The 15,984-nt window shown below is 42.2% G+C and overlaps 1 protein-coding gene across 1 annotated transcript; it reads right to left on the minus strand.

Moving 5' to 3' along the window:
- Positions 1-8,191: 8,191 nt before the first annotated feature.
- Positions 8,192-10,649, minus strand: LOC106564711 (ADP-ribosylation factor-binding protein GGA3-like). Its single transcript, XM_014130998.2, has 3 exons — positions 10,483-10,649; positions 10,284-10,387; positions 8,192-8,398 (listed from the first exon to the last, which is right to left on the minus strand). Exons 1-3 carry the CDS (start codon positions 10,496-10,498, stop codon positions 8,273-8,275), a joined length of 246 nt encoding a protein of 81 aa, XP_013986473.2. The 5' UTR covers positions 10,499-10,649; the 3' UTR covers positions 8,192-8,272.
- Positions 10,650-15,984: the final 5,335 nt, after the last annotated feature.

Genomic DNA, 15,984 nt, shown 5'->3' on the forward strand with positions numbered 1-15,984 from the left:
AAGCACCCTGTACTAACCTAGTCGGTGCTTTGAGTCCTCAAAAACAGCTTTCAAGAGGATCTCATTGTGGTGGAGTCATTAAGTCAGTTCATTACATTATACTGACTGCTCTATAGACATCAATGGACAGCCCTTCTTTCGAGGACTCTTGATCTGAAACCTATTGACGCTGCTTGTCTCTTTGTTTCCGTTGATAGTGATATTGATTGCGTATGATAAGTAATACGATGATGTATGATACAATAAATCCAACTGACTTGTCTGATTAGCAGCTGTTGAGTAGGGGAGTTCTGCATGCTGTCTGAAAGGTCAGGTGGGGAGACTGAGTGGTTTTTGGCTTGTCCCCAGGCAGGATGTTGAATTTGAGTGTTTCCAATTCAACTCTCTATCTTCCTCCAAACTTTCCTTTCTAGGTCATAACTCGCAACCCCATGTGAGTGTCAATCCATGAAATGGCCAAGCTAAGCAGTTTTAGTTTCATTCTCCTTCATTAGATGCGGTATTCGGCTGTTTATAATGCTATCAAGCATCTTAAACATTATCACTTTTGACAATAGACGTCCGTAGATTAGAATGTAGCTCTATATCACTTGGTGATTAGCCAGACAATTCGCTGGCAATAAATGAGAATCAAACTGGTGGGAAGGCCACTGGAGTGCTGTGTGGAGAGCCCTTTGCCCCACTGAGGTGCTGCCCAGTCCTCCTCCAACAGCCACGAAGAATCCAATGCCAGGGGAAGATGTTGGCTTAAGACTGTTTGTGTGTGTGGGGGTGATAAATCTGGAATTTCCCATGTTGACATTTCCTCAAAGATTTTCTCTTTCACTTTGCTTTTATTTAGTTGGAATACTCCTTTCTGTTGTGTTTCCACTTACCCCTTTTCCCTTAATTTCTGTATCACATCCTGCCGTGATTCGGGAGTCCCATAGGGCGGCGCACAATTTGCCCAGTGTCGTCCGGATTTTGCAGGGATAGGCCGTCATTGTAAATAAGAATTTGTTCTAACTGACTTGGCTAGGTAAATAAAGGTTAAATAAAATTAAACAATCTCCTCTTGACATGGGCAATGCTGGTAAGGACAGTTTAATGTGTTTTTCTTGTGTTCTTGCTGATTAGTACTGTTCTCCTCTCATATAGGAGTATTAAAGGCCTAGTGCAGTCATTTTCTATGAAAAATATTTTGATTTATTTATCAGGGAGTGCTGCAGCACCACCCTTACTTCCCGCAGCTATGTTGAAATGTTGAATATTTATAGTGTATGTGTATATAGGCACAAATATCTTAATACATTTGCCAGACTATGTTACATCTTCATCCCATAATATTTAAGGCAGTGCGATCAGCTGCGTATCTTTAGACATGTAGCCAGTAGCCACCCAAACTAGCCTATCAAATTGCCAGGTATCCTATTATTGTTCTGGCAAAGATGCCTGTGAAGTACATTTCTAAACTATATTCGATATGGATAATATTAACGTAACTCTATTGTCAGGCTAAACTGGAGGAAATGAAAAGTTTTCAGGGCACTAATCTGGATATGCGCAACCACCTTTACGCGCCAATGCCATTCGTCAACCTCAACAATGAAGACTCAACTTTTTGGTATAGATGACAATTTAATGACAGCTTGCGGGCAGTGGGTTCAGAACAACACAAGTTTTTTTTAAACACTTTGGGAGGTAAATTTGACCAACACCGAAAAGGGCACTTTTGAGAGTGGAAAGGCAAATGGGGCTGAAACGGACATGTGCTCTGCATAAGTAGAGCCCGGTTGAATGCCAGATTGTACCATCTGATTGCATGCGTCGATATTTCTTCATCTGTGTCCCCCCACCCACCACCCGCCAAGCCCTCTTTTATGCTACTGCTACTCGCTGTTCATCATATATGCATAGTCACTTTAACCATATCTACATGTACATACTACCTCAGTGTCTGTATGTAGCCTCGCTACTGTTAGTTTTCACTGTCCTTTTACTGGTGTTTATTATTTCTTTACTTACCTATTGTTTACCTAATACCTTTTTTGCACTATTGGTTAGAGCCTGTAAGTAAGCATTTCACTGTAAGGTCTACACCTGTTGTATTCGGCACACGTGACAAATAAACTTTGATTTGATTTGTTCAAATCAAATGTTATTGGTCACATACACATGATTAGCAAATGTTATTGCGGGTGTAGCGAAATACTTGTGCTTCTAGCTCCGACAGTGCAGTAATATCTAACATATTACATAACATATACCCAATACACACAAATCTAAGTGTTACGCGGAGTGGAACAGGGGAACCCAAGAGCAGACTCAGACGAGGGGACGGGGATGAAGTAACCAAGGTATTTATTGGAACACAGGGGGAAGATGCAGTGCAGGCCAGGGGAAGCTCGGGTGGGTTGCAGGAAACCAGGTGCGGAGGCTGAGGCTGGAGCGAGAGGGGTTGGGACAGGGTAGGTGGTTCCGGAGGGGAATCCAAGGGAGTAGTAGAGTGGGGAATCCAGGACAGAGTAGCAGGATGACGAGACGTGGAACTGGACACAGGGACCAGAGTCAGAGCGGGCGGAACTGTAGCGGGGAGGAAAACAGCGTCAGGCAAGGAAAACAGCATAACATGCTCTAATCGTCACAAATGGCTAGAAGCGTAGACTGACTGAGCAGAGATTACAATCTGGAAGTGGTAGGACTTAGTATTTGTAGAGGTCTTGACTCACCTATTGCTGCTCTTTTGACCCTATGATCACTCGGCTACACAGCTGATGCCCCCTGGACTGTTTCAATAACACGGTACCTCATTTTGTTTACCTGTCAGCCCCAGCCTCGAACTCAGGCCTCGAACTCAGGTCCTGTATGTAGCCTTCCCTGTAGCTCAGTTGGTAGAGCATGGTGTTTGCAACGCCAGGGTTGTGGGTTCGATTCCCACGGGGGGCCATGTATGAAATGTATGCATTCACTACTGTAAGTCGCTCTGGATAAGAGCGTCTGCAAAATGACTTAAATGTAAAAAAAAAAAAAATGTAATACCTAACTGACCAGCTCTGCCCATTCATCGCTATTTACCTGTTGTTGTCTCAACAACTCAAGAGGGAGACACCAACACAGAGAATAGTGAGGTGCTGGACAGAGGAGACTCAATGCTGCAGGAATGTTTCGAGAATAGTGTTTAAAAAGATAGAAATCATTCACCCAGGATTCATCCATTAACATTGAGGAATATACACTGCTCAAAAAAATAAAGGGAACACTAAAATAACAAATCCTAGATCTGAATGAATGAAATAATCTTATTAAATACTTTTTTCTTTACATAGTTGAATGTGCTGACAACAAAATCACACAAAAATAATCAATGGAAATCCAATTTATCAACCCATGGAGGTCTGGATTTGGAGTCACACTCAAAATTAAAGTGGAAAACCACACTACAGGCTGATCCAACTTTGATGTAATGTCCTTAAAACAAGTCAAAATGAGGCTCAGTAGTGTGTGTGGCCTCCACATGCCTGTATGACCTCCCTACAACGCCTGGGCATGCTCCTGATGAGGTGGCGGATGGTCTCCTGAGGGATCTCCTCCCAGACCTGGACTAAAGCATCCGCCAACTCCTGGACAGTCTGTGGTGCAACGTGGCGTTGGTGGATGGAGCGAGACATGATGTCCCAGATGTGCTCAATTGGATTCAGGTCTGGGGAACGGGCGGGCCAGTCCATAGCATCAATGCCTTCCTCTTGCAGGAACTGCTGACACACTCCAGCCACATGAGGTCTAGCATTGTCTTGCATTAGGAGGAACCCAGGGCCAACCGCACCAGCATATGGTCTCACAAGGGGTCTGAGGATCTCATCTCGGTACCTAATAGCAGTCAGGCTACCTCTGGCGAGCACATGGAGGGCTGTGCGGCCCCCCAAAGAAATGCCACCCCACACCATGACTGACCCACCGCCAAACCGGTCATGCTGGAGGATGTTGCAGGCAGCAGAACGTTCTCCACGGCGTCTCCAGACTCTGTCACGTCTGTCACGTGCTCAGTGTGAACTTGCTTTCATCTGTGAAGAGCACAGGGCGCCAGTGGCGAATTTGCCAATCTTGGTGTTCTCTAGCAAATGCCAAACGTCCTGCACGGTGTTGGGCTGTAAGCACAACCCCCACCTGTGGACGTCGGGCCCTCATACCACCCTCATGGAGTCTGTTTCTGACCGTTTGAGCAGACACATGCACATTTGTGGCCTGCTGGAGGTCATTTTGCAGGGCTCTGGCAGTGCTTCTCCTGCTCCTCCTTGCACAAAGGTGAAGGTAGCGGTCCTGCTGCTGGGTTGTTGGCCTCCTCCACGTCTCCTGATGTACTGGCCTGTCTCCTGGTAGCGCCTCCATGCTCTGGACACTACACTGACAGACACAGCAAACCTTCTTGCCACAGCTCGCATTGATGTGCCATCCTGGATGAGCTGCACTACCTGAGCCACTTGTGTGGGTTGTAGACTCCGTCTCATGCTACCACTAGAGTGAAAGCACCGCCAGCATTCAAAAGTGACCAAAACATCAGCCAGGAAGCATAGGAACTGAGAAGTGGTCTGTGGTTACCACCTGCAGAACCACTCCTTTATTGGGGGTGTCTTGCTAATTGCCTATAATTTCCACCTGTTGTCTATTCCATTTGCACAACAGCATGTGAAATTTATTGTCAATCAGTGTTGCTTCCTAAGTGGACAGTTTGATTTCACAGAAGTGTGATTGACTTGGAGTTACATTGTGTTGTTTAAGTGTTCCCTTTATTTTTTTGAGCAGTATACATTGTCAGCAACACCAGTGATTGCTTTATACCTCTCTCTAATGTCAATATGTCTTGTCTACTGCTGTCTTGGCTAGTTCTTATTGTTTTATTTCACTGTAGTGCCATCAGTCCCGCTCAACATGCCTTAGATAGCTCTTTTGTCCCACCCCACACAGATGCGGAGACCTCACCTGGCTTAACTGGTGCCTCCAGAGACTAAATCTTTCTCATCGTCACTCAACGCCTAGGTGTACCTCCACTGTACTCACATCCTACCATATCATTGTCTGTACATTATGCCCTGAATCTATTCTACCACGCCCAGAAATCTGTCCCCAACGCACTAGACGACCAGTTCTTATAGCTTTTAGCCGAACCCCTATCCTACTCCTCCTCTGTTCCTCTGGTGATGTAGAGGTTAACCCAGGACCCCAGTTGCACTCCTATTCCCCAGGCGCTATCATTTGTTGATTTCTGTAACCGTAAAAGCATTGGTTTCATGCATGTTAACATCAGAAGCCTCCTCTCTAAGTTTGTTTTATTCACTGCTTTAGCACACTCCGCCAACCCTGATGTCTGAGCCATGTCTGAACCCTGGCTTAGGAAGGCCACCAAATATTCTGAAATTTCCATCCCCAACTACAACATTTTCCGCCAAGATAGAACTGCCAATGGGGGTGGAGTTGCAATCTACTGCAGAGATAGTCTGCAGAGTTCTGTCATGCTATCCAGGTCTGTGCCCAAACAGTTCGAGCTTCTACTTTTAAAAGTCCACCTTTCCAGAAATAAGTCTCTCACTTTTTCCGCTTGTTATAGACCCCCTCAGCCCCCAGCTGTGCCCTGGACACCATAGGTGAATTAATTGTCCCCCATTTATCTTCAGAGTTTGTACTGTTAGGTGACCTAAACTGGGATATGCTTAACACCCCGGCCGTCCTACAATCTAAGCTAGATGCCCTCAATCTCACACAAATCATCAAGGAACCTACCAGGTACAACCCTACATCTGTAAACACGGGCACCCTCATAGATATCATCCTGACCAACCTGCCCTCTAAATATACCTCTGCTGTTTCAACCAGGATCTCAGCGATCACTGCCTCATTGCCTGTGTCCGTAATGGGTCCGTGGTCAAATGACCACCCCTCATCACTGTCAAACTCTCCCTAAAACACTTCAGCGAGCAGGCCTTTCTAATCGACCTGGCCCGGGTATCCTGGAAGGATATTGACCTCATTCCGTCAGTGGACGATGCCTGGTTATTCTTTAAAAGTGCTTTCCTCACCATTTTAAATAAGCATGCCCCATTCAAAAAATGTAGAACTGAGAACAGATATAGCCCTTGGTTCACTCCAGACTTGATTGCCCTTGACCAGCACAAAAACACCCTGTGCCGTACTGCATTAGCATCGAATAGCCCCTGTGATATGCAACTTTTCAGGGAAGTTAGGGACCAATATACACAGGCAGTTAGGAAAGCAAAGGCTAGCTTTTTCAAACAGAAATTTGCATCCTGTAGCACAAACTCCAAAAAGTTCTGGGACACTGTAAAGTCCATGGAGAATAAGACCACCTCCTCCCAGCTGCCCACTGCACTGAGGCTAGGAAACACTGTCACCACTGATAAATCTACGATAATCGAGAATTTCAATAAGCATTTTTATTTGGCTGGCAATGCTTTTCACCTGGCTACCCCTACCCCGGTGAACAGCACTGCACCTCCCACAGCAACTTGCCCAAGCCTCCCCCATTTCTCCTTCCCCAAAATCCAGATAGCTGATGTACTGAAAGAGCTGCAAAATCTGGACCCCTACAAATCAGCTGGACTAGACAATCTGGAACCTCTCTTTCTAAAACTATCTGCCGAAATTGTTGCAACACCTATTACTAGCCTGTTCAACGTCTCTTTCGTATCGTCTGAGATCCCCAAAGATTGGAAAGCTGCCGCGGTCATCCCCCTCTTCAAAGGGGGAGACACTCTAGACCCAAACTGTTACTGACCTATATCTATCCTGCCCTGCCTTTCTAAAGTCTTTGAAAGCCAAGTTGACAAACAGATCACCGACCATTTCGAATCCCACCCTGAATAGATTCAGGGTTTCCGAGCGGGTCATGGGTGCACCTCAGCCACGCTTGAGGTCCTAAATGATATCATAACCACCATCGATAAAAGACAATACTGTGCAGACATCTTCATCGACCTGGACAAGGCTTTCGACTCTGTCAATCACCGCATTCTTATCGGCAGACATAACAGCCTTGGTTTCTCAAATGACTGCCTCGCCGGGTTCACCAACTACTTCTCAGATAGAGTTCAGTGTGTCAAATCGGAGGGCCTCTTGTCCGGACCACTGGCAGTCTCTATGGGGTGCCACAGGGTTCAATTATTTTCTCTGTGTACGTCAATCATGTCACCCTTGCTGCTGGTGATTCTCTGATCCACCTCTACGCAGACCACACCATTCTGTATACTTCTGGCCCTTCTTTGGACACTGTGTTAACAAACCTCCAGATGGGCTTCAATGCCATACAACACTCCTTCTGTGGCCTCCAACTGCTCTTAAATGCAAGTAAAACTAAATTCATGCTCTTCAACCGATTGCTGCCCGCACCCACCCGCCCGTCTAGCATCACTACTCTGGACGGTTCTGACTTAGAATATGTGGACAACTACAAATACCTAGGTGTCTGGTTAGACTGTAAACTCTCCTTCCAGACTCACATTAAGCATCTCCAATCCAAAATTACATCTAGAATCGTCTTCCTATTTCGCAGCAAAGCATCCTTCACTCATGCTGCCAAACATACCCTCGTAAAACTGACTATTCTTCCGATCCTTGACTTCGGCGATGCCATTTACAAAATAGCCTCCAACACTCTACTCAGCAAATTGGATGTAGTCTATCACAGTGCCATCCGTTTTGTCACCACAGCCCCATATACTACCCACCACTGCTACCTGTATGCTCTCGTTGGCTGGCCCTCGCTTCATATTTGTCGCCAAACCTACTGGCTCCAGGTCATCTATAAGTCTTCGCTAGGTAAATCTCCGCCTTATCTCAGCTCACTGGTCACCATAGCAGCACCCACCCGTAGCACGCGCTCCAGCAGGTATATTTCACTGGTCATCCCCAAAGCCAACTCCTCCTTTGGCCGCCTTTCCTTCCAGTTCTCTGCTGCCAATGACCGGAACGAATTGCAAAAAATCTCTGAAGCTGGAGTCTTATATCTCCCTCACTAACTTTAAGCATCAGCTGTCAGAGCAGTTTACCGATCATTGCACCTGTACACAGCCCATTCTGTAAATAGCCCACCCAACTACCTCATCCCCATATTGTCATAGATTTTTTTGCTCCTTTGCTCCCCAGTATCTCTACTTGCACATTCATCTTCTGCACATCTGTCACTCCAGTGTTTAATTGCTAAATTGTAATTATTTTTGCCACTATGGCCTATTTATTGCCTTACCTCCCTAATCTTACTACATTTGCACACGCTGTATATAGATTATTTGGCCAATAAGATGGCAGGCCTCATGGGGTTTTGGGTACCTAAGCTGCCATCATTGTCCTCGTTCTCTGTGGTCAGCTTGAACACAGTCCCCCTCAACTTGTCACAGTCACCGTAAAGCTCCTGAAATGAAAAAACAACACCAACAATAATATTATGTGATGACAACACATTTCATATATGCTTCCAAAGTGTATCGATGGCGTGACTAGGGGGTAGTCTAGTTTAATATTTCTATGTTGTGTTCTAGTTTATATTTTCTATGTTGGTGTTTTGTATGATTCCCAATTAGAGGCAGCTGGTAATCGTTGTCTCTAATTGCGGATCATATTTAAGTAGCTATTTTTCCCACCTGTGTTTGTGGGATATTGTTTTGTGTTTGTGCCTGTGCACCACGTAGTCACGTTTAGTTGTTCGTTTATTTTAATTTTTTTTGCTTGAAGTTTCACTTTGGAATAAAGATGTGGAACTCTACACACGCTGCGCCTTGGTCCCATTCTTACGACAACCATGACAGTATTAACAATGTGGTTACAATAATAGACAGATTTTTCATAGTTTTTCATGATTTTTCATAGTTAAGAATACTATAACAATATGGAAAAAAGAACCAATATCACTCCCTAAAAACACAACCTTATGGAACATAGCTTTTCAGAATTCACTGATAAATTGGTCAACATGGAAAACTAAAGGCATAAATGACTTGGTAACAGAAAATACATTTATTTCCATGACAGAATTAAAAAGTACATTTAGGCTGACCAATGTAGATAGTTTCAAATAGATGCAACTTAAAAAAAAGTTACATATCACGAAATTTCGATTTGAAATCTTTTTTTGACATCAGAGTAACCTTGAGGGAATCTTATTTGAGTCAGAAAAGGATGTTCATGTGATAGGGAAGATGTACAAAACCTTGCAGAGAGCATATCCAACTGACAATCTCAGAAAAAATATGAACTATTGGAACCAAGTCTTAAAAAGAACTGATGTTGGCACAAGATGGAGGGAAAGTTGGAGCATAACTAACGAAATTACAGTTAACTACAATGTACGCTTAATCCAGTATAAAGTAATGTATATAATTGATTATTCAAGAGACAAAATTCATAAATTATACAGCACAATGGCAGATTAATGTCTTAAGTGTAGAACTAATAAAGACTCAATAATCCATGCTTTCTGGGAATTATATAAAATCCAAATTATATGGGCGGAGCTAGAAAGTTGGCAATCAGAAGTATTACAATGTAAATTACTTTAAATCTGTCTGTCTGCATATTTTAAGTCATGGCTTATGCGGGTGTAGTGAGATATCCAATGGGTTGAATGATTCTCTTCTCATCACTCATCTTGAAAAAGTGCATACTTAAAAACGTGGAACTCAATGAATCCGCCACCATTGCCTTAGTTGTCATCTAATGATTTATTGTTTAAATAGCGTAAGCGACCGAGAAAGACACATTGGTACAATCTAAGACCAAGTGGCAAACAATAATGCAGGAACTAGGGATGGGGGTGTGAGCAGATGAGATGAACACAATGTTTTTGTGTGTCTGTAAGTTGTAGTTCGTATAAGTTTGTATTTGGAGTAAAGAAAAAAAGAAAATGAAAAAAACATTTTCTATTGTGCTGCGAGCGATAATAATAAGTCAGTCTCTAGTACTCTAGTCTGTTTCCCACAGTAGGGTCCAGTCACAGCAGCCAATCCCTGTGACAGATCCCAGGGCTTGAGAAAACATCTGATCATAGATCAAGTTGAAGCTCAGAAAAGCAAACATGCCAGGACCAATGAGAGAGGGTGAGATAGACAGGAGGGTTTTACAGTGTAATTGTTATTGTAATGACATAGTCATAAACGATCTAGCCTATGCTATTTGCATCCCAAAGACAGAAATCAAACATTTTTTGAAAGAACACAATTAACACTTTCTCCACATAGTCTGTTTCCATCGTCCGTATACAAAGATCTTCCATCAAACATCATAAGAAGGAAGCATCTCACCTTGCTCTTCTCCTCGTTCTCAAACACAGGGTTCTTGGGCCGGGAGGGGGGCGACGGCATCAGTGTCTTATCCAGAGGAACCTCAGGGTCAACAGTGACAATACCTGAAAAAAGGCCACAGTTAGGAGTGCCATGGCCAAAAGTGACAACAACCAATGAAAACATGCAATAGGGTCATTTTAAAATGTTGAAATCTTACCTTGTTTCTTCAGCATTTGATAAGCTTCACTGATCTTAGCCTCATCGGGTTAAGAGAGCGTCCAGCTGAAGAGCATATCTACCACTCTCTTCTTCACCACCTCCGACACTCTGTCACCTAGATACTGGAACAGGGTTCAGCTGGATGGATTCCATTTTAACAAAGCAACACATTACTGTTATAGATCTATGGGGTCAAGGACCAACAGAAAACGGCTGATAGTGATATTATCTATTTACTTTAGGTGACACCCCTTTGATGAGTTCATTTAGAAATTCTGGAGTCATTACATTACATTAAGTCTGGAGTCATTACATTACATTAAGTCTGGAGTTCATTACATTACATTAAGTCTGGAGTCATTACATTACATTAAGTCTGGAGTTCATTACATTACATTAAGTCTGGAGTCATTACATTACATTAAGTCTGGAGTCATTACATTACATTAAGTCTGGAGTCATTACATTAAGTCTGGAGTCATTACATTACATTAAGTCTGGAGTCATTACATTACATTAAGTCTGGAGTCATTACATTACATTAAGTCTGGAGTCATTACATTACATTAAGTCTGGAGTTCATTACATTACATTAAGTCTGGAGTCATTACATTACATTAAGTCTGGAGTTCATTACATTACATTAAGTCTGGAGTCATTACATTACATTAAGTCTGGAGTTCATTACATTACATTAAGTCTGGAGTCATTACATTACATTAAGTCTGGAGTCATTACATTACATTAAGTCTGGAGTTCATTACATTACATTAAGTCTGGAGTCATTACATTACATTAAGTCTGGAGTCATTACATTACATTAAGTCTGGAGTCATTACATTACATTAAGTCTGGAGTTCATTACATTACATTAAGTCTGGAGTCATTACATTACATTAAGTCTGGAGTTCATTACATTACATTAAGTCTGGAGTCATTACATTACATTAAGTCTGGAGTTCATTACATTACATTAAGTCTGGAGTCATTACATTACATTAAGTCTGGAGTCATTACATTACATTAAGTCTGGAGTCATTACATTACATTAAGTCTGGAGTCATTACATTACATTAAGTCTGGAGTTCATTACATTACATTAAGTCTGGAGTCATTACATTACATTAAGTCTGGAGTTCATTACATTACATTAAGTCTGGAGTCATTACATTACATTAAGTCTGGAGTTCATTACATTACATTAAGTCTGGAGTCATTACATTACATTAAGTCTGGAGTTCATTACATTACATTAAGTCTGGAGTCATTACATTACATTAAGTCTGGAGTTCATTACATTACATTAAGTCTGGAGTCATTACATTACATTAAGTCTGGAGTCATTACATTACATTAAGTCTGGAGTTCATTACATTACATTAAGTCTGGAGTCATTACATTACATTAAGTCTGGAGTCATTACATTACATTAAGTCTGGAGTCATTACATTACATTAAGTCTGGAGTTCATTACATTACACTGACTTCTCTAAGGACATCAGTGGACAGCTCTTCTCTCAAGGGCTCTTTGTCTGAAACATATTGATGCTGCTTGTCTCTTTGTTTCCGTTGATAGTGATATTGATTGCGTATGATAAGTAATACGATGATGTATGATACAATATATCCAACTGACTTGTCTGATTAGCAGCTGTTGAGTAGGGGAGTTCTGCATGCTGTCTGAAAGGTCAGGTGGGGAGACTGTTTTTGGCTTGCCCCCAGGCTGGATGTTGAATTGGAGTGTTCCCTGTCGTTGTTTATGGCTGGGAACTATGAGCGGTAGGGTCAATCCATGAAATGGCCAAGCTAAGCAGTTTTAGTTTTTCTACTTGATTAGATGAGGTGTTTGGCTGCTTAAAACTCTATCAAGCATCTAAAACGTTATCACTTCTGGTATGAGATGTTCGTAAATTAGAATGTAAGCCCTCGATCACTTGGTGATTAGCCAGACAATTCCCAGGCAATAAATGAGAATAATCTACTCCTTTCTGTTCTGTTTTCTAATAACTTACCCCTTTTCATTAATCTCCTCTTAGAATGGAGACAATGACATGGGGAATTCTGGTGAGGACAATTTAACTTCCACTTTTGAGGAGTATTTTTATTCACTCTGCTGACAAGTATTCTTCTCCTCTCATACCGGGGTAATAAAGGCCTAGTGCAGTAATTTGGTGTACAATTTGAAAAAAATCTTTCTATATAAAATATATGTATTTATTTATCAGGGAGTGCTGCAGAACCCTCAGCACCCCTACTTCCTGCGGCTATGTTGACATTTTTAACATTTATGGAGCGTTTCTGTATATAGGCTGGTTTGTGTGTATGTAATCACATTTTCAAATGCTTGAGTCTCAAGTATATTATCCTGTTTCTTTTCCCATGTTTAGATAATGCTATGGAGGCCGAGGCCATTCCCACTCCAGAGCAGAGGGACGAGGCGCCCTAGCTGTCTGGGGGGGCCTCCTAGCCCGCCACATGGATGCCGTCAGAGGGCCTCATACTGGGTTGAGTTCCCTCTCCTTCCTTTCCTACCTCTCTCTTTCTCTAAACTCCGCCATCCTGAGTCCAGGAATTCTGTCCCATCCTCCTCTTCCTCTGCTTGCTAAGGGCAAATAGAGCCCCTCTACAAATTGTTACTAACCCAAACACAGTAGGGAACAATCAGACAAGAGCTACAGATTTATAAAATAATAATAATAATTCTAATTATATTATTCTTTTCAACTTTGTTCTGATTTAATATCTTCAGTTTTGTTGGAAAGGAAAGGGTTAACACTGAAGAGAAAAAAAGATCCAATCAGGATTTTTCTTTGGTGGTCTCTGGGGAGATAAATATAGCTAGGTAAGTCAGCTATTGGCTAGGCCATCATAACCTAGATAGGGAAACATTTTGGAGTGAAACATTTTGGAGTGAAAGTGGAATCAACCAATCACATTTTGACTTGTAATGGGTGGGACCGTTTTTACAAAAAACGTATGGAAACGTCTGCCTTCTCGAAGGCCAACAGCTCACTGCTCAATAGCGAGCAGTAGTTTCAGGACGTTGAAATCAGGTTTATTTTAGGTTCTGAATTAAAGTTGAACATACTTATTTTCCTGTTGTTGAAAATACGTATTTTACAGACGTTGAAAATGTGTATTTTCTAGATGTTGAAATCAGAGGTCTGAGGTCTGAGTAGTATTTTTGTAATAATAACGTTTTTTGTTTTTGCTCAATCTGATTGGTCAGGGCCTGGCTCCCCAGTGGGTTGTCCTGTTTCCACCCAAGCCCATTCATGCATAAACAGCACATGATGACTGAATTGCGATTCACAAATAGCTACTAACCAAGACTTTGGACCAATCTTTTTCAGTATCTGGTTTGCATACCCATTGTTGCCTTAGTTGTCATTTATCGGTAGATATCATCAGTTGAAACGTCTTTCCTACCTACCCTACCTGCTACCGATGTCATTCTTCTGTGAGCTGCTCCGTGCCAAAACCAGTTGAGAGCTGAGCGCTCTTACTGCCTGCAGATGATATTCTGCTGAAACTAGATCATGTATGCGGCGCGCATGTGAATATATTTCACATGCTTTGGGATTGTGTAGGCTACTTTGTGCATTATTTCTCTGTTGTACTACATACTTGACAAGTCGTATACCTCCACTACACTACTTTGATACACATTAGTGGGGATTAAGAAGTGAGTATAGGCAATGCCCACTGAAAGAAAAGTGTGCATACCTGCATATACTGTATGCCTCCACTACACCACTGGCCCTTCGTGTTTTACAAAAAGTGCACTCTCCTAACATGAGTGCACTGCACAAGAGGTTGGTGGCACCTTCATTTGGGAGGACAGGCTCAGGGTAATGGCTGGAGCGCAATCAGTGGAATGGTATCAAATACATCAAACACATGGTTTGATGCCATTCCATTCGCTCCGTTCCAGCCATTATTATGAATGGTCCTCCCCTCAGCAGTCTCTACTGGTACACTGGTATTACCATTGCTATCCTTTTAGTAGTACGAACTTGCCACACACTGAAGGTCCAATAGGGTCGCCACTGTGCAAACATGTCTATAATAGAAATAAAGACGGCAGGTATTCATGTTTCAAGAAAGGAGTGTATATATTTGGCCTGCCCCCACTGAGTGTTTTTACTCAGTTGATCTCGGGAAGAAATTACGAGTCCTCACTGTCCGAGACAAAACCCAGTACAAATGTATCTGACAAGGAGACAAGACCGAGACACTCAGTGTGGTCTTGAGACCGGACTCGAGACCGAGACTACAACACTGGAGAATGGGCATACTATTGTAATGTAATGGAGAACCAGATTTAAAAAAAAGATTTGTATCTGTACTTTTTACATGTCAATGTTATAACTTTAACGGCAGTAATGAGTACTGGGTGTTTTTTAAAAGGGAAACGATTTCAGCAACAGGTTAAAGTATGCCTGTTTGTGTGTGGTACTCCATCTAATAGAATGACAAGTGACCTTATGACAGCTCTGGCTACTTCTCGTTTTGCCTAATCTTTTCATTCTCGATGTTGGAGCCAACAATTTGGTACGTTAAGCAAAGTATCCAGAGTTCTTGTTCAAACTTCTGTCACGGTCTCTCTTACAGGTCTGATGCCTATTCTACTGTCTGCCTTGTACAGGAAAAGCTATGGTTCAATCAATGTACAAGTATGTATTTTCAGCCACAGGTCAATTTTGTTCAAATATAATTTGAATGAAATTTCACACACGTCTTTAGTGAATTCACATTTTCAAGTGCTGTTCTGTAGATGCTGAAGGGTCAAGCTAAGCTACATAACATGTTAATTGTTCATCCAAATTCATGCAGGTTTATCACTGTAAAAGTCTCAATTAATGTTAACACAAATAAAATTAACATTAAAGTCACTTTTGACCATACACGGCTATGTCTTTATTTCTGATGGGAATAGGGCGGTTGGCTGTGTAGTCACTCAATTATCTAAATACATTTAGATGTAGATTGAGTTTGACTATTTAATAATACTACTGTACATATTAACTGTAAAATGCCCTGGCTGTGGCCAAATGAAAGACGTGCCATTTTGTTGTAACATTCCTTTCCATTTGCTGTCAGGTTGTGCGTCAAAGTTCTGAATACCACCCATTCATCTGTGAGTCCCATCCTCATCTTCCTCCCTCCCCGTCCTTTGTTTTGATACCCACTTTTTTAATATTTGTAAGAGTTCTTTGACAGAAGCACTTTATGTACATGATCCAAGCCTCTGGCATCTGTAGTGCTGTAGTTGTCCCTCACTCAATCTCGGTGCCAATGGCAAAAGCCCCGATACAGGACTTACAGATGAATGGGTGGTATTCATTTGACACACAGCCTGACAGTAATTGGAAAGGAATGTTACAACCAAATGTCATGGCTTTCACTTATGAAGTTGTTGCTTTTGCACGGAGTTCATTGTTTGGCAAAAACAATGATTCCAATTTTCTTAGACTTCTTCTCCGCTTGTGCTGTGCAG

This window comes from Salmo salar, chromosome ssa12 (genome assembly GCF_905237065.1).
Source record: "Salmo salar chromosome ssa12, Ssal_v3.1, whole genome shotgun sequence".
Classification (NCBI taxonomy): Eukaryota; Metazoa; Chordata; class Actinopteri; order Salmoniformes; family Salmonidae; genus Salmo; species Salmo salar.

Coding starts and splice junctions, on each gene's coding strand:
- LOC106564711 (XM_014130998.2), bottom strand. Junction 8,399..10,283: donor AGAACGAGGAGAAGAGCAAG/GTGAGATGCTTC, acceptor TTTTCATTTCAG/GAGCTTTACGGTGACTGTGA.